The 24101-nt window shown below is 36.2% G+C and overlaps 2 protein-coding genes across 2 annotated transcripts; one reads left to right on the top strand and one right to left on the bottom strand.

Moving 5' to 3' along the window:
• Nucleotides 1-875: 875 nt before the first annotated feature.
• Nucleotides 876-23196, top strand: LOC139980134 (putative protein FAM10A4). The gene is made up of 8 exons (XM_071991564.1): nt 876-1143; nt 4225-4300; nt 5178-5289; nt 6095-6317; nt 7297-7510; nt 16615-16728; nt 17856-18164; nt 19781-23196. The coding sequence occupies exons 1-8, from the start codon at nt 1034-1036 to the stop codon at nt 19997-19999; spliced, it is 1377 nt and encodes a 458-aa protein (XP_071847665.1). The 5' UTR covers nt 876-1033; the 3' UTR covers nt 20000-23196.
• Nucleotides 10315-16320, bottom strand: LOC139980133 (sarcalumenin-like). Its single transcript, XM_071991563.1, has 4 exons — nt 16013-16320; nt 14764-14970; nt 13285-13398; nt 10315-12626 (listed from the first exon to the last, which is right to left on the bottom strand). The coding sequence occupies exons 1-4, from the start codon at nt 16071-16073 to the stop codon at nt 11578-11580; spliced, it is 1431 nt and encodes a 476-aa protein (XP_071847664.1). The 5' UTR covers nt 16074-16320; the 3' UTR covers nt 10315-11577.
• Nucleotides 23197-24101: the final 905 nt, after the last annotated feature.

Genomic DNA, 24101 nt, shown 5'->3' with positions numbered 1-24101 from the left:
ATGAGACGTTTCTTTGTGCGCGAGTCTTCACACCCTTTAAGTAGAATGAAAATTTCGAGATAAAATAGGCGAAATTTGCAGAAAAAAATAGCATTGGTTTTGAAATAGAAAAGTTTAAAGTTGTTGTCAAAGAAAAAAAAACCAAAACAGTGGAAACACTACGATGAAACGTGGAATTTTGATACAGAGTGTCAAAATTAAATAAGTCGAAATGTCAATGAAAAAGTTGAAACTTTGAGATACTAAAGGCGAAAGTTAAAGATAAATTGATATTATCCCCTGCAGTAGAGCAAATAAGTAAAAACTATATCCACTATTTATATTCCAAAAATGCAAGCACATAGTCAAAGCAAGATAATAAAAGTCGGAATTTTGGTATAAAAAGTGTTAATACCGGTTTGAAAAGAAGCACGAGATAATGACAAAAGTTTTGAACTTATGAGATAACATAGTAAACCACTGGAAATGAAAATGTTGGAATTTCACATTTAGATTACTGTACTACATAACGAACATTCTTTAGGGGAATATCCGGACACACCTCAGTTTTGTTGTTGTTGCACCTCCCACTTTTTTGATAGCTTCCTTCGCCACTAGTAACAATTTTCGCCCTTCCCCACACCCCTTCAAACCGAAGAGTAAGTCTAGTAGTTACTAGCTTTAACTTAAGATAGGGTTGTCTTAATTGTGAGTGTTTTATTCGGGTGAACATCGTTACAAAGAGTGCAACGTGACGCGAAATGTAAGTCTGCTATACAAGGCTAGCAGACGATGAGCACGTGAACTGTGGCGCCCTGACCTTTCTACATTTACATGTAACTGGCATATTTACACGAAATAACTACCTTGTACTGTGGTACTAGGGGCTTTTTAAAACATAGGCTTACTCTGGTGGCGTACTGTAGCAAAGATATTTCACCTGACTGTAGTTCTTATATCCTAACGTTAGGCTGTTGTTATCGATAAACGCACGCTTAGTCTACCAGACGATTAGGCTTTTTTTTATCACAGCAGACAACGAGGTTACCTCAAGATGGAAAAAGATCAGTTTTCTTTACTGAAAGATTTTGTGGAACTTTGCAAGGAAACTCCAACGATTGTGCATATACCAGAGTTGAAATTTTACAAAGACTGGTTGGAGAGGTAAACATCTTTTCTGAGCCATTGCAACTGCTTCGAAGTAGGCCTAGGCTAGCCTATGTATTGTAAGCTACTGTATGTCTAACTAAAATCCACATGGCCTAGGCCTAAAGCCTTCCCATTTTAGCCCACACTTCACTGAGATGTTACAATGGGTCAAACGTCTTGTATTTTCCGAAAGCAAGTCCAAACGTTTCAATTGTAACTAAGGACTAACTTAAGTCTCGGCCTAACGTTAGCCTAAAATAAAGACAAAGTGAGGCCTAACATTAGTAACATTAGCAAAACTACTATTACAGCCTAGGCCCTAGGCATGATATTGTGGCCTAGGCCTAACAAGTAATTACTTATACTAATAGTACTTATTAGTACCATAGGCAAACGCTAAGCTAGGGCTAAACAATTAAGCACATAGGGAGCTGTACATGGATATACCACGGAACAAACATTGAAAACCCATTAAAAATACTGACCCATAATAATACACCCGAACGCAAGGACATTTCTGCTGCTATTGTTTATCTTGTATAACTTATAAGTCCCTGAAGTCCCCACTGTAAACATTCTTGCTGCTTGATGCTTGTTCTGTACTGGACAAAAGGTCAATGAAAGGGCAAACTTATATGATTCATAGTGTTTTCGCCTTCAAAAATTTGTTATCTGTTTTTGCCTATACTGACGCACCCTAATTTTGCCTAACTTAAAGTTTGGTGGAGTTAGCCTACATCAGTTTCAATTTCATAAATAGAATACAGGTACCCCACCACAATTAATTGCTCCCATGGACTTGTACACACTCAACTTGTCACTTTCCAAGGCTGATTGATAATAGAAGTTTTCAACTGACATACATACCCACCATATTATAGCTGATGGCTTGGGTTATCAAAAATATTCAACTTTTCCTACCAGTACCATTAAGATATTGAGCTTGAAGAGCCCAAAGTTAATCATAGTGCTCTCCTTCCCATCTGCCAGTTGTCGCTCCAGAATCTTCTTGTTTCAGCCAAGATTTTTTAAAATACCCAAAATCACCTTCAATCCTCCAGATTTTTAGACCATCACTGCATCAGTAGTTTATTTCATCCTCTTCAACATCCAAGCATCAAAAAGAATGGTGATGACTCAGTATCTGCCAAAAAAATCAACACAGTAGGGCACTTTAGCTTCCGCAAACTAGGTCAGACTGAGTTTTTGGACCATAGTCTAACATTAGACCTTACTGTCATATGTTATGCCTGAGTTAGCATTGAAACAAAGGACTAAAAAAAAAACCTAACGTAGGCTATGTTAATGCATAAGTCGCCCAAAAGTAATTTGTCTGTTTAAATTAGATATTAATTATGGGTGTTCGCTGCGTAGTATCCATAAAAGAGATTTTTGGGTCATTTTTGGGTCAAAATCAACCAAAGGCTTGCCACACCCACTTTTGCTGTGACCGAGCATTCCTCCATTGCAAGCACCAATTTTCGAGTCCTCATAAATTTTTGATGAAACATGCTAGAGTTCTGACAGTACAGGGGCTGCCATGGCCAAGTAGACCTGGTGTACATTGAGAGCAATTCCAGCCTGTGCTTTGCTGTAAAACTGCCTTCTTTATTTTCATATACATCTTATTGTAGGTGATGTTCAAAACAAGAGGTAGAACTTTGTGGAAAAGTCATCAAACAATAAAATTCTAAGAAGAAATGATCTAAATGGTACACATTTTGGGACTTAGCTTAGCCCAAGTATCAATTTACATTTAAGAAAAAGGTTATATGTTTGTTAGTTTAAATATGTGGTAGCAAGGCTAAATTACCTGTAAGGAATTTTTAGTGAAAACTGGGATCCAGTCCTTTTAGTCATAACATTTTTTCCTAATCGCCCTAAGCCTTGCCCTATGATGAATTTTAGTGTCTGTGATAATGTGCTTGTAATGTTGGCTCGTCCTGCCAGAAAATTTGAATCTAACACTGACTAACTTACGTCAAGACTTGACATCAGTGGCACATTGGTCAGAATCGATCAGATCTCACTTTAAGCTTGGCCTTGATATGATACACACCAATGTGTACAGACTTCATGTTCGGCTGTGATTCAAAAAATCATTCAAATAAGAAATATCTGAACAATATACAGTGTACTGTATCATGAAGAAAACTGAGTTAGGGAAGTATGTAACATTTTTTTAACTCTTCAAAGGATTGCTTACTTGAAACTTCACCAAGAAATTTCCATCCAAATCGCTGTTTTACTCTCAGAAATTTGAACTTTCCTCGCTTCAGTGGAGTTTTTTCATATACCCAATAGACTACCACTAAATAATTCCTTAAATAACAAATTCCACGAAAAGGAATAACTTTCATCTTTCAGATGCCAAAAATCTTAAACAAAGTCACTTAATTAGGTTGAAATTTGTGAAATTGAATGTGTGGTTTGTTCTTGATAAACAATACATTGAATCCTCTGCTCAGCTGTTATGCATTACACAGTACTACTGTTTAACAAATTTCAAATGCTAAGAAAACAGAATATTCAATGGTTGCACTTCATTGACCTACCTGTAAATAAGAAAAGGGAGTACAATATGGTCAAGCCATGATCCACACAAATACAGTATACTTATGGTACATGGACAATAACAGAATGAGACATTCTTTATGTCCAACAATTCTTAAAATTGGTACTGATGACAACCAACTTTGGTGTTTCAACATGAACAATCCTCAGTCCTGTTATTACCTTTTTTTAATCTAATCTTGGACGTGTGTCGTATCTAAAAGAAAGTATAAGATACATGTAAATACATCCTCCCCAAGTCTCTTGCAAGGAAAATTACCAGCATCGTAAACAAACCAGCATGTAGGTGTCTATAGCCTTTGGCCTATGAATACACTAGTGTGGTTTGAAAAGCATGTTAAATTTACAGTACTTTCACTAAATTAGAAAACTGATTATGAAACTCTGATCAAAATCAATGGTAATCATCATTACGCTCAAAATAAGGGCTTAATCAACTAACCAAGGGTCTACAAAATGATTTACAAGTGTTAATAAGTTTTAAATGATGTCCCATTTATGATGATTTTTCTCTCTTCTCAGTATTGGAGCCAAACTCCCACCACCACCACCACTAAAAAAGCAAGAAACACCAGCAGAAGATGAAGAAGCAAAGGGGGTAATTTCCATGAGGATACAAATATATAATTAGTTCAGTCTTTTTTGCACCATTGCCCCAATGACATCTGTATTATAAGGAGGGGGTGGTGGGGTACGGAAGGGGGGCAGTGAAGAACTGACATATCCTGTTTTTTTCTTTAAATTACCATCTGCTTAAGCATGTTATGTTTTATGAGCACTATAGCAAACAAGCACAGAAGGATTAATCATTAATGAATGAGTATTTACGACTCATTGCAAGGATTGCAAGGGTAAGCATTCATTTTATGTACAATACTCAAGGGTAGACATTCATTCTACGTATAATACTGATTCCAGGATTGCAAGGGTTGTAACTGAGTGTGAGAACAGACAAGTAGACACACTCCCAGGTGTGCAATAAATCTGGGGACTACCTTAAGAGCTGTTAGGGGGGAACTAAAGGAGCTTACAATAAATTAAATATACTCCATAAATATCACATGACATTCCAGTGATTACAACAGTATCTAAAGGTACAGAGATTTTTCATATAATAATATTTCATATATTATTTATTCCAATGCTTGCAATTTTAGACATTTTGTGAACAGTGGTCACTTTTGGGATTGCAAGGTTAGAATTCTAGAGTAGATATGCAAGTGTGCTAGATAGTAGGTTATTTACATCAAATGTGCATTATTGATTTCAATATACCTGTAGTGTAGGCTATATTGTTTACTAATAAATTTTGTTCCTTTTGGTCTCTCTATATAATTTTACAGGAGTCCCTTCCATAAGATAATAATTATTGATAAATAGCAAAATAATATTTTTTTTTCACCTTTCAAGTTTGTACTTAAACATTTTGATGGTCATTTAAAAGGAAATGAAATGATTTTCTTGTTTCTTAATAGGATACTAGCCAAAAGGCAGATTCTACCACTGCTGGTTCCAGCAAAGAGGAACAGAAACCTGAACCTAAACCTGAACCCGAACCTGAACCTGAAAGTGAGGAGAGTGATCTAGGTAAGTCTGTGTGTACACTTGTTCAAAGCATGATCATGCTATGGAAATGAGGTCAGAGGTCATTTTAGGTCCATATGTATGTTACAGTCTGAATAATCTCATCAACACAATAAGCAAAAAAAAACTGAAGCCTGTATGACTTTGAAACGTTGCACATCCACCCTAGGGAGTTCACGAATTCTGTTGTGCCTGTAGAGATCAAAGGTCATTCCATGTCAATGGAAATCGCAAGGAAGGTTCTGTGAAAGTGAAACTTATGGGAAGATCAATAATTGCTTTTAATTTGATCCAATTTATAAGTACAATTTGACTGTTGTTTTGTTGGGAAGTGGACTGCTGTCAGTGTTGCTGCTGTCAACAGAATATTCTCTATTTACTAGTGTTTTGAAAGGCCAAACAATATTTATCCCGTAACACTATTGAAGAAACTTTTGATGAGCAAATTTTACCAATAATGATATCAGACCCATGTCACTGATATCGGCCAATACAGAGGATGCATGTTGATTATAGGTGCAACACTAATCTCTGTACTTGAATGATAGGTACAACTAGCAATCTCTATTACTTAAGCCTACAAGAGTACCACCAGAAAACACAATATTAGGCATGATAAGGTTTAAAGATAATAGGATGTAAGATTACATTTGAGGAACCCATGTTATCTCTTTTTTACCAGATCTTTTTTACTTTGTGCCAATAATTTCACTAGTTTTGGTGATATAAAACAGGCCTAGATGCATTCATAATGTTAATAGAAAAATCTAGCATTGCATATCATGATTTTTTTTTTTTTTCTGCTCAGAAATTCAAATGGATGGTGTGATTGAGGGTGACACAGATGAACCTCAACCAATGGGAGATGACACAATGGAAGTAACAGATGATATGATGGAGCAAGCAAATGCCAAGAGATCAGAAGCGATGGTTGCTATGAGCGATGGAAATCTTGAAGAAGCTGTGGGACTTTTCACAGATGCTATTAAAATAAATCCACATTCGGCATTATTATATGCAAAGCGTGCCAGGTGAGAAATGATTATTACGATGTAAGGTATCTAGGTGTGTGAACGAAACATCTGTTATTAAGCTCAGACCCTTACAGACAACGAACAAACATTTATGTCATTTGGTCCTCAATTCTAAGTGATTCAGTTAAATTAATACAGGCAAAGCCCTAACGGTTGGCGGATCATCCGAGGTGACCAAATTTCTGTTTGGGCAACCAAAATCTGCTTTGGAGGTAGTATGTCGGATGGCTGGTTGTGTAGATCAAGTTCAGATTGCATAGTAACTTTGTTGTAACTAAATACTCCCTCATGGGTAAAATGATAAATTGTAGTAGACCTCCTGTCACTTTGGAGATAGTTGTAGGCCTATGATCCACCCAAATGGAGGTTTTACTTGCCAAAGTTAGTGTTCTATCCACCAAATCTTCTGCAGTTAACATATCGGTAATTCCTTGTTATTTTGCTACACTTTAGCGGAAGACCAAATTTTCTGGTTGTGCTGGGTCATAGCAAGTTGGTTTTTCCTCCAAAAAGCAATCTATAGTTTTCTCATCTGAAGTGACTTTCTAAATTGAAAAGATTCCAAATTTTAGTTAAAATGCTGAATTGGAAGCCACCTGAAGTGTAAGTTGTAATACATAAGCCCTTGCCGGTTTCTCCCACATTTGTAGTTGCTTAAGCGTCGTAAAAATAACGACTGACTATTTATTTTTATGATTATTATTACAGTTACAAGTTTTACGTAGACATTTCTGCCAACCTTGATGTTAGCAAACAAATTTGTGAAATTTCACACAGTTTTATATTATTGCACTGACAAACTCACAAGAACTTACACAAGTACTATTCCAGTATTCCTTCAGTCCTTACTGGTAAATGAACCCCCCACATTACCTTTATGAAATATAAAGTTAGTTACTCTACTGAATTTCCTTAATGGAGTGTTGTCACCAAATGTGTACAAGATTGTGTTGTCTTCTGTTTACTACTCATACAGTATCTACATCAAACAGAAGAAACCTAATGCTGCCATCAGGGACTGTGACAGAGCAATAAAACTCAACCCTGACTCTGCTCAGGGTTACAAGTGGAGGGGTAAAGCCCATAGATTACTGGGCAATTGGGAGAGTGCAGCACACGACCTCCAGATGGCATGCAAGCTAGACTACGATGATACGGCTTACGAAATGCTCAAGGAAGTTGAACCAATAGTAAGTTTCCACCTCTTGATCAAGCTACAGAATAACAACAAAATTTATGTTTTGGGAATACCGCAATTGTGTAAAGCTTAGAAGTTTTTGATAAGTTGATTAGCATGTCATCATTGGCAGCTATGTGAAAGGTGCCTGTGGACATGAACCCTTCACCCCCCCCTCCCCCCTCATCACCACCTGTCACTCTGGCATGTTGGTAGGCAAAGAAAGCATTCAAAATAACTTTTCAAAGCGCTATGGTAAGCATAACTTTGGATAATAATCCAAACAAAACAATTAATTAGTAAGGTAAATCTTATATTTTTCTTGAACTCTGATGAGGCCTTAGCATGTCACACCAAAAATTATTCACTTGGCACCCAAATTGACCCACCCACAGCTGTAGCAACTTTGTATCTTAAAGCTAGTTGTTTTGACACCAGTTATACAGGCTAAATCCAAATGAAAGAAAGGTAGTAACAACATATCAGTCTCAAAAAATTATTAAAACTTTTTATTAAGGAATGACTTTCACAGTATGTGTTTCCTTTTCTGGTTATTAAGTAGACCAGTGATATGTTTAACCAGAAAACGATATCGTCTTGTGGTTCCGATGCCCAACATATTCATAGTGTGGTAAGCCATACATGTTAATATTCATGACCTTTGTGCACACCAAAATAAAGAGGGATTATTTATTGACTAATGTGGCAATGTATAAAGAAAGGTACCAGGAATCAGGTATAATGTTAACAAAGTCTGTTTAGTGATACAGTATAACCAGAAAGCCAGTTGGCTTTGTGAATCCTTGCCATACAATGTGCTCAAACTTCAAAATAACTATCTGACTAATGTAGAGCAAGTGAGTTAAATTTATCCAAGAATTAAGTGAAAACTAGAAAAGATCAAGATTTCCAGCTCTTATTTGTAGCACTTCCTTTTGGGCATCAACCATTTCATTCCATTTCATTTCATTTCAACCATTGACACCAGTTATACAGGCTAAATCCAAATGAAAGAAAGGTAGTAACAACATATCAGTCTCAAAAAATTATTAAAACTTTTTATTAAGGAATGACTTTCACAGTATGTGTTTCCTTTTCTGGTTATTAAGTAGACCAGTGATATGTTTAACCAGAAAACGATATCGTCTTGTGGTTCCGATGCCCAACATATTCATAGTGTGGTAAGCCATACATGTTAATATTCATGACCTTTGTGCACACCAAAATAAAGAGGGATTATTTATTGACTAATGTGGCAATGTATAAAGAAAGGTACCAGGAATCAGGTATAATGTTAACAAAGTCTGTTTAGTGATACAGTATAACCAGAAAGCCAGTTGGCTTTGTGAATCCTTGCCATACAATGTGCTCAAACTTCAAAATAACTATCTGACTAATGTAGAGCAAGTGAGTTAAATTTATCCAAGAATTAAGTGAAAACTAGAAAAGATCAAGATTTCCAGCTCTTATTTGTAGCACTTCCTTTTGGGCATCAACCATTTCATTCACTGGTAAGGATTTTACAGTACACAATATTTATTCCACAATGTTTCAATATCCAGAAAAGCAGTCTGCCTTTATGAAATATAGATGCATAACATGTATGAATAAATGGAACATGATCTTTTACCAATATTGAGAGACCAAATTAGCTCTGCCACCTTGCAACCATCCCTGCAATAATTGTTATTAATGAATGAAAGCTCTACATGACATTGTTTATACACTGTGAAATATTTTTTTCACCACTTACTGCCACAGCAAAAGTCATCTAGTATACATCATAGAGAAAATGGCCAATTTTGAGACCATTTGAGATAACCCGTTGACCCATTGAGCCAATTAATACACTTTTTGAGAAAACATGTTCACCCCTTTCAGCTCTGAGGGTGAAAACTAATAATAGCAGTTTGATTGCAAATTTAAACTCTTCATATTTAAACTCACATTTAAAGCAAGTACTCTCTGAAGCAGATTTCATTTCCTGGATGACTATGTTTTGTTGAAGTCCTATAGAGCCCCTTCACAAAACTGAACTGAATTTGACCAAACTATGTTCATCAAAAGAAAATTGGCATTGGAGAATTTGCAGAATTAATTGTAGCTTTAATTTTGGAGTAATCATGTTTAAAAGGTTTTCAGACCCCACTCGCTCACAAATATTAATGAGGTAAAAATTGTTCTTGCAAAGAATATGTACTTACTATGTAGTCACATCACCATACCAGGTATGAACTAAATCGCACATTAAATTTGACAGAAATATATAGGAGAAGGTAGTAAGGAATTTGTGTGCTACCATTTATGTTTTCCCTCTTTGTGTAACATTGATTTTTGACCTTGAAAATTACTACATAGGAACAGAAGATGTCTGAAATATTTGGAGATGGAATATGATATCTTGTTCACACATTATTGGAGTGTGGGTAATAGATGCTGTATTTTACTGGAAGAGTGAAGCACCACCAGTTGGGTGCATCTTGTGACCCACCACCCTTTACAAAAGCAGCATCAATTAATCTTGAAAGGTGAAGTTGTAGATGTTTGTATTAGTTCGAATCTACAATCAAATGATTAACTATCTTGCTAAAAAGATTATGAAAGATTTTAAACCCATCCCATTCGTCTTGTTTGTTACATTTTCACTCTTTTGGAAATGATGAAACCTAAATATTTGCTAAGTTGTTAGTCTCATCGGTGAGAGTAGCATCAAGGGGAAATGTAAGACTTTCTAAAAAATAAAAGCAATGAACAAAACATAATCTATCATGTTCTCTTGTAGTTGGTGGAAAACAAAAAAAGCTTTAAACATAAAAATTAATCAAGACAACTGCATGTTGAAAGAGCTTTCTGCTATTATTTATATGATACAAATACATAATTAATATTGCAACTAGGTTACATTTATGCTGTGTATTCTCGTCTCATTAACTTGTCTGTAAACCCGACAGCAGTTGTTATCTTACAGCTCACCAACTTTAGAGGATCAAGCCTCAATTATTTTACTTAGATAAATCTGCATTCAATTTTTTGTTTATCTGTGATGTTTGCTCATCCCTTTACATTAATAGGTTTTTTTTTTGTGGTACAGTTACTTTCCATTCCAGTTGTTTAAAATTTTGAAACTTAATTTCCTTTGAATTATCAAACTTATTCATTGCCTTGCAAAGTCGGCTAAATAATCAGTGTCATTTTCCAGTAATATCAGTCTTGAATCAACTACCTTCTTTTCATTGCTAAAGATATCCATTGCTAAGTAGTACAAGTGCAAATTATGTAAGATTCCCTCATTGTTCTATGCATTTACATATGAATTTTTAGAATGTTTTCTCTCAAATCTGGTCGAAGATGTCTAGTCATAGTCCGTGCTAAAGTGTTTCATTTGAAGTAAAATGTTAATTGACATTGTTCTTTTCATTTTCAGAGAGTATTGTTGTTTCATTTAATTGATAATAAATTAAAGGATGACGTTAGGCAGAATTGCGCAGGTGTAAATGTTAATTATCAATCTCTTGGTTTGGTAAATTTTAGAAAATCAACCAGAAAGTGTCCCGACTATACCCTGGGTTAACGTTCAAAATCATTTGTTTCTGACAGAATTGTGACACATTTGCTAACATGTTTCTTTCTAATGACTTTTATGTTTCTTATGAGGAACTGATATAGTGGTCTGTGTATTAAACTAAGAAGTTCATCCACTTCAATAGATGAGCCTAAGATGTTTAAAGGAACATATCTCGGAAAGGTAAAAGTAGTATCTAGGAGAACAACCCGAATGAACTGGTTATAGTGTTTTCCTGTTTTCTTTTCCTGTTTTTCTTTTTTGGTAGCCTACAACATATTAAGATTAATTTTATGCCTAAGGTCATCCTTTAAATAATGTTTTAACAAGTTAACTATAATTAAGTTAATTTAAAACTATAATAAGTTGACTGTAACTATATTGCAGCTTTAAACTTAACTTAATTAACTATAAATGAGTTAACTTAACTATAATTAAGTTAAGTTAATTATAATTAAGTTGACAAGTTATTATAGTTATGAACTAAAGTATTTCTAAGCCCTAAATTTCAGCCAGTATTAAGGTTTGGACCACTTGTTGTGTCCTGTGGTATCCGAACATATCCCACTTGCAGCACAAATTTGATCCGGCTTCTGCTTGATGGAAGATAACAATCTGGGTAACTTGTCAAAAATGGCATCTTCCATCTTATCTAATAAACATCCTCGTAAGAATGAACATTGACTGGTCAAGGGCGCGAAAGAATTTATATCGTGAATTTCAAAAAACTTTTGGTAAACAGTCGCATCTGGAATGTCGTACCCGCTAACGTTTGGATGAGACCGAACGGATTGTATCACGTCGTAATTTTCAGGATGCAGTAGGATCTCTTTCCAAACTTCTTTTTCTCCTCCAAATAGTCTACTAGGCTTGTTGTCATTCCAGGCCCTTAAATACCGGTCCAGGAGCAAGGCATGTATGCGACCAGAGATGGCCCTCTTTCTCATAGCCGCAACTTTGTGCTCCATACTGTTTTTGATCACGTTATTGATATCGGTCAGAAGTGCTTTTTCTTCCTCCAAGAATAGTTCTTCGTATGTTCCTGGTTTAAACTGTTTATCCCAGAAAGACCCCACATAGACCTTTGGTGGCTCAGTGACCTGTATGAGGGGTGCAAGACTCCAGAAGAGAGCCCCATAGACTCGCATCAGCTGTTGTGGTCTGATGTTATCTGCCTTGTTGAAGATGATTCTTATCTGAGACTCGTGGCCCTTTAATCTGTCAAAGATGCTTTCCAGCTCGGTACCGATGTCAAGTTTCGTCGGATCGAATACCACGAGTATGAGATCAGCTCTTTGGATGAACCAATCACAGACCTCGTTGAAGGGGTAGCCCCTCTCTTGCTGTTTCCGGTTCTCTATAATTCCCGGTGTGTCTATAAACGTCAGTTTTTCAAGAATTTTGGACGGGAACTGGATGCCAGTGAAGTGCTCCATGAAGCCTTTGCCATATTTTTCTAAACTGGCGAAGGGTTTATGGCTGTCCGTGGCAAGGACGAGTCCCTCGACCTTACGGTATTCTTCACCGTACATCAGAACTGTAAACTCTGACGTGACAGGTTCAGCACCTTCAGGGAGAAATTAATTAAGATACATACATGTGTAAAGAAAACTGTTCATATTACATCTGTGAAGTATCATCAATCATGACTTTCCCTATTGTTCCTCTCACCCTCCCCATACAAAATGACATTCCACTCCCCTACCTGGACACCCCCCCCCCTTAAGGAATGCCATTTTTCCATCAAAAAGAATTTGGAAAATAAAAATGCTTTCTCCATTACTCACATACAGTTAAAGAGTCAAAACATCTAACCGTCAGGTAGGATGTAACTACTGTGCATGTAATAAATGTAGTAAAATACTAACAGTAGTGAAACAATCTTGAGTATGCCACGGTAGTTAGGGTGGATTGGGAGACTACACCTAATAGACACATACCCGCACCTACTGTAATTCAATCAGAAGAAGACCCACAGGTTGCCTGATAGTATCATGTAAGAACAGTGTATCTAAGATCACCAATGAATATATAGAAATATAAGAAACCACCGTCACTGCAGAAGTTCAGTGTTGCATGATGTGATTAACAGCCGGTTATGCAGGGCTAGGAACCGCTGCTCCTCAGTTATAACAACAACAACAGCAACAACAAGTATATGTCAACATTGTAGAGAGTCAAATTTAAATATTCAGTAGTTTAAAGGGGTTGTAACATACGTATACCTGTTAGCAATTGCTGAGATTTGTCTGCTCCCACAAAGTAATTGATAATGCTGGTTTTACCTCCACTCCACGGACCCAGGAGAAGAATCAGAGGTTTGGAATCCAATTCGGCATCTAAGGGATAAAAATGGCACAAGACAAAAAAAAAACAGTGTGAGAAAGTGTGAAAACTTTTACTAATACTGTGTACTTGAGGTATTTTTCACTGGCATAATATTCAGTGAGCCAATTCAAATGATTGTGTTACATAGAGATAGAAAAGTTGGTGAGTCATTCTTGTTGCAATTACTTGAGCTAATTAAGGAAAGGTTAATTAACAATGCAGCTCTCTTGCCACGCCTAAAATCAATAGTTCCGCGTAAATTGACAAGTGATCATTAGGGGTACTATGAGTTGATCACAAGCAGGATATACATTTCATTCATAATAGTAGTTATTGAAGTAGAGGTCTTTGAAACATATTTTCAAGTCAAACTACTTGTTCGAAGCGACTTAACTCATGTTTGACGTTTGGCTAAACTGCACAACTGGAATCATGGAACTAGTCAATCTCTTAGTACCTGTGATCTGTAAGTTCATGCAGGGTGTGTCTGAGCAATGCTTGTGAGTGCTTTCACATGATCAACATACTTTGATTCTCATGACAACGATAATCACTACGGGCTCCTATTGTTGTATTGTTAAATTTGAGTTCCTGTTGCATGTACCTTTACATTAAATGTCACACCAGCCAGCAAACCCTGAAGTAAATTTATTTCATATCAATTTTATGCAGCACTTACACTTACACTGAAAGGTGTAATTACCATGGTGTGTATCAACATGATATTTTCCAGTAGTATTGGGACTTTGAGTTCTTGTGGCAAATGTATTTCACATTAGTCACACAAGTACCTCTGCCAAGTCACCAAAGAGATTCTGAGTACCAGGACAGCATATAAACACACATGCATGGAATAATTTTATCTAGTACCACATTGCAAATGGTCAAGTTGCTATACAAATGTAAAGATGTACAGCAGTTTTTCTACGTAGGAAATGTAGTATTCAATAAAAGAACAAATTTCAGAGCCTAAGTAAATGCAACACAAAATTTGAAATTTGAAATAATTCCCTGACGTGTATTGTGTAATAATTTTATAGACCAGCTTCATAGCAACAGAAGCTATTAATAGTGTACATCTATAAGCAGAAAGATTTTCAACTTAATAACTTCTTATACCCCTCCTTGCAATGACTCAGCCATCTATATCTCATCTTATATTTCATATTGTATATACTGTATACACTGTTGGATGTAGCACTTTACTACTGGATTGCACTAAAGACAGATTATTCTAGCATCCATCTAATATACATGTTAGACCTACTGTCTTGATTCAGCCTTCTAAGATTAAGATAGAGAACTTTTACAGGATACAAATAGAATAATATCATAAGATAATTTTTTATCAGCCAACATATGTCACAGTTTCTCACTTGATATTGCCGAGTATCCTGTATCTTTAAAGTTATTGAATTTGTAAACATCTTCCAACGGCTTGATATCGTCGTGGTAGATCTTTTTGAGTTGCCGTGTGAATTCGGGTAGAAGCTGCTTGTACGGGCCCGACTCTTCCTCCTGTAACCGCAGTATCTCATCTATGTGGCTTCGAGATCTAGTGCCGTCTTCATTAGCTCCTGTCACTGTAATATGGAGGGAAATAAACAGCAAATTACCATGACGAGAATTAGTCCAGTAACCATAGGTTGCATTTTTGAGCTCTCTTGACCTCAACTTACTGAAATTTTATCTATCCTGCAAACAGACTGGTGAGTGTGGAAGAGTTGATTTGTTCACACCTTGCCATGTCTGCCTTGATCTGATACTGATTTGGCTACTAGCTGTGTGATGAGTCGCATAATAGACGAATAGGCAGCTCAACTAAAGGTGCGAAATATGGGACTGATCACTTAGCTAACCAACTGGAAAAAACCTGCCTTTCAGTACAAACGTTTTTTTTTGGATGCAACCTATAGCTAATGGACACTTTCGTGGCATGACAACAAGACATTCTGTTATATACATGCTTTCAGAATCCATTGAATATATTTGGGATGCTTAGAATGTACCCCCAGCAATGGTTGAAAAGGATAGATCTACTAATTTAAGCCCAGTTGTTTGATCACTCTTATGTCAAGATACATCTCATTGTTCAGTTAAGACTTCCCTTTTGTGAGGTCTGTTTTCTTTGTCGTCTTCTTCTTTTATTACTTTATTCTTTTTGTCAATGAGCTCTGTGTTTTTTCTGCTTGGAAATTACGCATCAATGTGTACATAGGGTTTATATGCAGAGAGATCATACAGCATCACACCATAGGATGCATTAAAGTATACGACCGGAATTAGTCTTGTTTTAACATGTAGGCCTGATTTTACACTGCAGTATGTCTATACCGTACATCCCATGAAAACTTATTCATTTCCTGTGTTTGAACCTTGCACTGTATAGTGAACATTATTCATTTAATAGTAGGAAAGCATTATTTATATCTTGTTGAACAAATTGTCCAAATTTTGCTATAAACATTACTAACATAGAGAGAAGCACTTCCTACAGTACTGTAGTTTTCAAGTTATTTGTCCGAATAGAAAAAAAATCTTAACACAGAACCTTAACTATGAATTCAATTTGATTCCTTTATAAAAATAATTGGTGGTAAAAAAAGAACTGAATGTAATACTTACCAGTAGAAATTGTCTGTGTGAGCATCACACAGATAACGGCTCTTATGCAATGCACCTTCATCTTTCTGAGTGTAGTCCTTTTTTCCTTCCTTTTTTTTTGTATTATAAAGAAAGGTCTTTGTCTGTGTGCTAGTATTTCACAAGCCTTATCTTCCCAGCACTGTTAACATGAATTGGAGTTGTATTCACTAAGCTAGTCATCCCTAATTATGTATGATGCTGTTTGCTCCATTGTGACACAATGTGCAGAACTGTACTGTGTACTGTGTGCTACTACATTATCCTTACCACTCCGTTGCATGCAGTATTGGCTATTCAAAATGGCAGTATTGACCTTTGACCTCTTGTTTTTGATGGTTGTGAGGTAGTATAGCACTCTGGGAATCCCCATTCAGTGTAGTTGTTGCAACATCATTCAGGGTGCATAGATGTATTAAAAAGTTCACTAGCTGTGTGATGTTGTGCTGTGTATACCCATTTTTTTATGACATGGACATTGTTTCCTTATTACATTCTTGTTATTCTATGCTATTAACAGTGGCTAAAAGGAGAATATTTTATTGTTATGAAATTGATAAATAATTTCCTTTTTATCTTTTTAGGCCAAGAGAATTGCTGAGCACAGAAGAAAGTATGAACGTAAAAGGGAAGAGAAAGAACTGAAGGAAAAGAAAGAAAGGATTCGCAAAGCAAGGGAAGCTCAGGAAAAAGCAAGGGTAGGTGTTTACAATTCCACCTAGTCTGAGATCTCTGCAAAGAGAAAGATTTTACAGTGTATGACAGGTACACAGATATAAGGAAATAGTAGAAGAATGCCTTTAGAGGACATGAATACAACAATTTACATGGACCAGTTATTTTGATAATTCAATGTAGCCACTTTGGTCTATTGTGGTGAACAGCTATGTGTGAGTTGTCTTTAGAAGTGCAAAATCATCAAATACATTGTATTTCCTTGGCTTATACCTTCAACTCGTTACATGAAACTTTTCAGGAGTGTAGTGCAAACACTTAGAGTACTCGACTGTTCTATTTCACAAATGATGTTCATGTTATATATCATATATTATCATATATCATATATCATATCATATATTATATATCATATTATGTCTGTGGTGATTGCAGACTTCAATGTTATATCAGTTTCCTATCTTAATGCTTTACCATGAATGCATTGTAAAGGAACAATGAAGGGCAGAATCACATTCAAGTTTCAAGTTTACTAAAAATCCAGTATAACTACATGAAAGTACATATTTATAAATAGGATATGAAAAACAGTTTAAAGAGTTATAAAGCTTAAAATAGCATGTACTGTATGTACAAATAATAAATCAGTTAATAAATGAATTAAAGTAAGTTTTGTGGAACAACAACCTGAATAAATATGGCAGCCCTATACAGGTAAATGAAAGAATTTTTAAAACGTACAGATCGAAATGTTGGCGTGATTGTCCTATTTCTCAAATTATAATTAGTCTGTTGAAGAAGTGACTTCAGCTCGTTATGGAGTGGGTGTTTCTCATCTCTATGAATTTTATGAGAAATCTTTTGGCAATGGGTACTGGGACTGAGTTTTGGCTATGAAAGTTAAAATGTGCTAAGTTTGAAATAAGAAAATGGGAAGGAAATAGACATGTGTTAAGTTTCCATATCATGAAGTTCTCTTCCCACCCCCACTCTCCTCATCCCAGTGCATTTCAAAGCAGGAAATATTTTGAGTGTTGTTTCACATATGATGACGACGATGACAACTTGTTACTCTTTGGTAAATAAGAACATAATTAGCAATTTCATGGTGAGTAATATCTTAAACCGACTTTAACCAATTTCTCTTCAGGAGGAAGCCAAGAAGTCTGGTTCATCTCAAAGTTTCCCAGGTGGATTTCCAGGAGGGTTCCCTGGTGGTTTTCCAGGAGGATTTCCAGGTGGTGCTGGAGGATTCCCTGGTGGTGCCGGAGGATTTCCTGGTGGTGCTGGTGGATTTCCAGGTGGTGCTGGAGGGTTCCCTGGTGGTCCAGGAGGTTCTGGGGGATTCCCTGGTGGTCCAGGAGGTGCTGGGGGATTCCCTGGTGCTGGAGGTGGAGCTCCAGGAGGCATTGATTTGGGGAGCCTCATGTCAGACCCAGAGCTCCTAGAAGCATTCCAAGTGAGTTAAGATTTATTTACTTTCATCCAGTATTTTGTATACTTGTACTTTCATGGCATGCTTCAAAAGACTTGTCATATGACAGTATGAGCCGTATGAATATCCTGTTTCTGTAAGATCAAGGTCCAGAACTGTTCATACTGTTAGTGCAAGTGCTTTGAAGCATGGTATGAGAGGGCAGTATAGAGTGGTACTAGCATTAGGAAATTGGGACAGTTGTTGGAATCTCTACATGAATATTGTTTTAACCAAGTTTGGTTTGATTGAACAAAAATTTGAAGGATATGATGAGATCAGGTAAGTATTGTAGGAACACTTAAAATATCTTCTGTTTTCCAATCTTAAAGAGTTGTCTTTAATGTTACTATGTCACTTACAGTAATAGCTGAAACATTGGTACAAACAAAGTTAACATCAAATTTCTATTCTTGAGATGATTTATGTGAAGAAATTGATTAAGTGAGTTACATCATACCAAGTCCTTTCTGTAGTAATGGTGAATTAAAGAATTATGCCGATTTCTCAAAGAATATTCCAGGCCCATAATGTGACAGGAACATGTATGAAACTTATCCTTATTTATTGCTGAAAATCCCAAAATCTTGTTCCCTAGTAAGAAGATATGACTGTTTGACAATTTTTTTGCCTACCGAAACTCGTGCATTATACGTTACAATTTAAATGTTCTCTTAGATGAAAATGAACTTAAGATTCAAAGAATCATCATTATGTTCATTGTTTTTTCTTTTATATGCAATTTTATTTTAAAATAATTATGCATATTGCAAAGAAAAAAAAACAGAGACATTTCCAATTCACTTTCCATTATGATGCAGGGAATTATTTATCCAGTATTCCAATCGCAAAACACTGTGTGCGAAATAATAATAATAATAATAAATGAGACTTATATTGCGCCAAATCAGTAGACAAAAGTCACTGCTCAATCCGCTTTACAAAGAAAGCAAATTAATTTACAAAAGAACAAGTGAAAAGATGTGTCTTAAGTAGACTTTAAATGGTCCATTTACTATATACTAGTCCTAAGAACAAGGAAGGCACAAAAGTCAGAACCTTCGAAACTGCTAGAGAAAATTTGAAATAGGAATTTATTCCTTGTGATATATTTCTATTGAGTTGCATCTAAATGATCATATCACATATATATCTCTTAATAATTTGATTGCTGAGCATCCATTTATGTGTAAATACTGAGTGGCTTGAGGTATACCTACAAAGTCCTGGTATTGCAAACGTATTCTTTGCTTGGTGACCCCAACATTCACCTTGATCATCTTAGCGACCCTCCAGTATCAAATGTTGTGGCCTGGGAAAGGGGGCCCAATTGGGATGGGGGGGGGGATGGGATGTGTCTCCTTCACATTTGAAACGCTTTTATATGATTATTGGGTGCTTAGTTGCAAAATGGCGTTATATTTTACAACGTCTGACAAAAGTAATTTATGTTCAAGATTTTCTACAGATATGGGCCATGTTTTTTTTTTTGTCCCAAATTTGTGGCGACCCTCTAAACATGTTGGTGACCCTAAATAGGGTCGAGACCCCCAGTTTACATACTCTGGTTTACAAAAGCTTATCCTTGTCTTGTTTCTCAGGATCCAGAAGTTCAGATGGCCTTTGCTGACATCAGCTCTAACCGGAGTAACATCTTGAAATATCAGGACAATCCTAAAATTAAGAAGGTGATGGAGAAACTTCAGAGCAGTTTTGGTCCAGGTCCAGCAGGTGGCCCTCCTCCTGATACAGATCCATCACAGGATCCACCACAGGATGATCCACCACCATCTGGGCCCACAGATATGGGCCTTGATTAACCTTACAAAGGTCCCTCACCTTCTAAGTGTGGATACAGTTTGGATGAAATAGCTCAACTGCAAAATCATATCATTGATTCTTGAGCTAGTGGAGAGGGTTTGTATCATTCTTGGGTTGAGCAATTGGTTTCATGATCAGCATTATTTCCACATAACTCTTTGATTGATTGATTGATTGATTTATCGATTATCATTTCCACTGTGCAGAGAATGGCTTATGGTCCCGAAGACAATTTTGCGACTCTGAACATCTATTAAGGAATGACCTATTAGGGCATAATTTTCTATCTTTTTTGAAATTGACAAGCAATGATTTCTCTTACGTATTACTAAAACGGTTTCCCTGTATTTAATCAGAAGAGTGAATTCATGTGTTAATCAAGCTTTTTATTCATCATCTAATACGCATTAATTTAGTAGGGAACAGTGGTGTCAGTTTAGTTTTAGATCACATTATAGTTGTAGGGCAAGATAACTACGTAGGGTGGAGAGCAGGAGTAATTAATACTCTCCTAAGATCACCGGTTTGAATCCTGTGGTAGTCACTGGTCTTGTTCTTCTATCGAAACTATCGATAATTTGCCAGTCTATCGTCTGATTTTAATCATAAACATTTTGCATTCTAAATACTTTTTGATGTTCCAAAAGAAGTAAGAATTATAGACCAGACAATGTCCCTTTATACTTTGTAATGGGATGTGAATCACTCATTCTCATTTATCTCCTAATAACTACTACCACACTATAACCTTCAGTGTATCCAACAGTATTGTGAAGACCACTAACTGTTTCCACCACTTTACATCTAGATCTGATCTTGAGGTGTAAGGTGAGGGCTGCATTGTGTTGGGTCAGAGTGTCTGACCCACAACCATTAGGTTGCATACAGTTCAAAAGCTTCCCTGGATCTCTTGACATGATCAAACCTGCTGCTTTGCAGTGTTGTTGCGCTTCAGAAGCTTAAGTGGATGTGGTACTTCTGCTTTGTGAATTGAAAACTGGGATTGGTGGTTGCATATTTTCAATCGGTTTTTGAAACAACATTGTTCACCATAGCTGCGCTGCAGGTGATAATGGATGGGCTGCCTTTCAACGCCCACAGTGTTTGAGCAACTTGTCAGATGCTTAGGTGCACTCTCGTCCATTGGATGGGCTTTAAGTGGTGGTCCAGGAATGGGTGGGGAGCAGGAAATGGGTGGGTACATCCTAATTGTCTGACACTTATTGGAAAGAGACGGTTTGATATAAACATGTTTTAATCCAGGGTCATCTCAAGCATATATGGTCTCAAAGAAACTTCTGTCAGCTTCCTAACTCTTGGGAAATACTAAAACTAATCTAATCTAAAATATATGCATCCTCTCCCTACCCAAGTATGAAGTACAGGGTAGGAGCTTGTTGTGATTGCATTCAGTTAATATGACTATAAACTGAGGCATCCAAGATTCAGTGAAGATTTGCTTACTCATAAAACCTTGTGAGAAAAAAACGTTACAAAAATTTGTCAAAAACGTATACCATGTAAATAAGTGTTCAAGAAACAATGAAATGCTGAAGAGTGTTATGCAAATTTTGTGGCTAAATTGAATAATTCAGGGCTAAATTTATTATTGTCATGGTAATTGCTACTTTTAGATATTGCTTACAGAAGTTTTGTTTCCTATAATGGTACTATTAAGTTTAATACTTTTTTTTGACATAATTATTATTTCAGTCAGTTTGTATGCATGAGTGTGTGTGTGTGCTTATGCTTGTTTAGTAGGGGGAAGAATGTGTCACATTACATTTTATTTTCAACCAGTTATGTCAATAAGGGACAAGCATTAGATTAGGAATGTACAGAAGTGTTTATGATATAATTTGCGTAAGATCCAATGATCGATCCAGGGTTTCTCGGAAGAGAGGCCCTGGAGACCAGTAATAATTATTAATATTAATTGGTAGGTAACAAAATTACTCCTGAAAGTAGCAGCGTATAAGGAAACATTGGTAGAATAAGGAAAGACCACACATGAATTATTCTATACATTTATCCACTGTATGGTACCTTCTTTTTAACAAAGGTCTTGCAGGCCCCTGTTCCCTGATCTGACCCTTTTATCAGAATGTTTGTCAGTAATGCTATTTTTAATGATACAATTTCCTTCTTCCAATTCCCTCATCGATGTCTTTATCGGACTCATCCAATATGCATATGCATTACTCAGAATGTATATGCATTAAGCTTACTCAGAACATATCAAGCAAGACCATTCAATGCGTCTGTTTTCAAACTTTGTATTTACGACTTTAGTTAGAGTTATCATCAGCAGTTTTGCAGAAATGACTTTTTTTCTACAAGAAATTTCATCAGCATGTTCCCCACATTTCAATTGTGTTCTGTGTATTGCTTGAAACACACATATCCAGTGAATATCATGAAACAGTATAGTAATTATTGCTCTGCCTTGAAATAAAATCAAAACTCCAAGGGTAAAATTAGTAGCGGTGGGGAGGGGGTTGAGGAAGGGACCAAGTGGCCCCTCAGACCACTGAGCAGAAATGTCAGTATCAGGAACATTTTTCCTTTCTTTTTGTTTTGACAGCATAAAATAAATTTTCAGATGAGTGCTTGCCACCTAGTTGCTAGTTCAGTAGCTCAAAAGGAATGTGTAGACATGATAGAATAGAAAATAAAAAAAAATGGCCCATGGTTACACTCAAGTGGGTCCTGGTTCCACCAAAAAAACTAATGAAACTGGGACCACTTTTCAGAGAAATAGGAAACCTTCAGGGAAGAAGTTAACCATCTTTCCACATTTTCTGTCGTAAAGTATGTTTGTCTCCGTGAGTTAATTCCAGGTCCTAAAAGCAAGGTGCAGCCCTTTCCCACCAAGAGAAACAAAAAGTCCAAGTATCATCTTTAAATGAATTACATTTTTCAACCTTATATTTACATCTGTAAGTAATTGTGCTTCTTTGTCGACATTATTTACCAATTTGTCATGAACAATAAGGTTTGAAATTGTTGAAGTCCTGTGTATACTTTTACGATATTAACATTTCTCCCTACAGCTTGTGATGATACTCCTTTCACTGCTATTATGTTATATTATGTTATACTGTGTTATGTGGAATGTAAACCATCTTCTGTTAGTTTACAAAAAAAAATTCTTTGTAATCCAGTCATTTCAACAAAGCAGATTTAATCTGAATAATTGCTCACCTTGTTCTTTTTTCTTGTGGTTAAGAGTGGAGGGGGAAGGGGGGGGGGCCAAAGGAGGATGCAATTGAAAGTAACTGTAGAGGAAATCATAAAATTCCTTCAGATAAATGTCAATTTCTTAAACTTCTTTTAAGAAAAGCCCAGACTCTTCAATTCTTTGGTCAGTTCACAACTGTTAATATATTAAACATTCACATCAAACATACAAAGCAAACGTATATTGCATTCAGCCCAGATATTTTGCACAATTCACATTCAGCATTTATAATTTTTGATATGGAAAAATAAGTGCTACAGTTTAACAAAATATGACACAAAATAAACTTATTGATAAAGTTAAGCAAAAAGAGTCAAAGATGAATATTAGATACACATGAAATACATTATTAGCAAACAATCCAATCCAAAGTCTTCAATTCATTGTCCTGTTTGAGGATGTTATTTTGTTGTACTGAACTTGTACTTGTGTTTATCCATATGTTATCTGAAAACTGACCGTCACAAACTACTGGAGAAGAACAAACATGTAGGTAGCAAATTCTTTGGAAGAGGGTGGGTGGATTTTGCAAGTTGTAACTTAATCCAATATCTCTAAAGAGCGAGTTTGCATCTTCCAACTAGAACATTTACAGGTATAAAGTGGACACACCTCACCCCACCCCCCACCCCCAACTCCATCTCACCATAGTTGCCTTATTGTAAGAATATTTCCAGAAGTGCCTACTGTACCTTTCAATTCAAAACCACATAGTTGCTTCAATGCCCATTTCTTATGGCAAACTGTAACCTTTATGCACAAAGTCATAATGATGTAAATGCTGCATAACCGACATAAACTACAATTGGTTTCTCTGCTTAGTTTTATACTCTGCCTTAAAACGGCTAATAACAAATAGT

This window comes from Apostichopus japonicus, chromosome 14, assembly GCF_037975245.1.
Source record: "Apostichopus japonicus isolate 1M-3 chromosome 14, ASM3797524v1, whole genome shotgun sequence".
In the NCBI taxonomy this organism is placed as follows: Eukaryota; Metazoa; Echinodermata; class Holothuroidea; order Aspidochirotida; family Stichopodidae; genus Apostichopus; species Apostichopus japonicus.
Note: the sequence above shows the minus strand (reverse complement) of the source record. Positions and strands in the feature narration are given on the sequence as shown.

What these genes read in the sequence shown, in the direction of transcription:
- LOC139980133 (XM_071991563.1), bottom strand. Translation starts at nt 16,073, where the DNA reads ATGAAGGTGCATTGCATAAGAGCCGTTATCTGTGTGATGCTCACACAG. An exon ending in AGGATACTCGGCAATATCAA is followed by an intron (nt 13,399 to 14,763) that starts GTGAGAAACTGT and finishes TTTATCCCTTAG; the next exon opens with ATGCCGAATTGGATTCCAAA. An exon ending in ATCTCAGCAATTGCTAACAG is followed by an intron (nt 12,627 to 13,284) that starts GTATACGTATGT and finishes TTCTCCCTGAAG; the next exon opens with GTGCTGAACCTGTCACGTCA.
- LOC139980134 (XM_071991564.1), top strand. Translation starts at nt 1,034, where the DNA reads ATGGAAAAAGATCAGTTTTCTTTACTGAAAGATTTTGTGGAACTTTGC. An exon ending in TACAAAGACTGGTTGGAGAG is followed by an intron (nt 1,144 to 4,224) that starts GTAAACATCTTT and finishes CTCTCTTCTCAG; the next exon opens with TATTGGAGCCAAACTCCCAC. An exon ending in TCAAGGAAGTTGAACCAATA is followed by an intron (nt 7,511 to 16,614) that starts GTAAGTTTCCAC and finishes TTATCTTTTTAG; the next exon opens with GCCAAGAGAATTGCTGAGCA.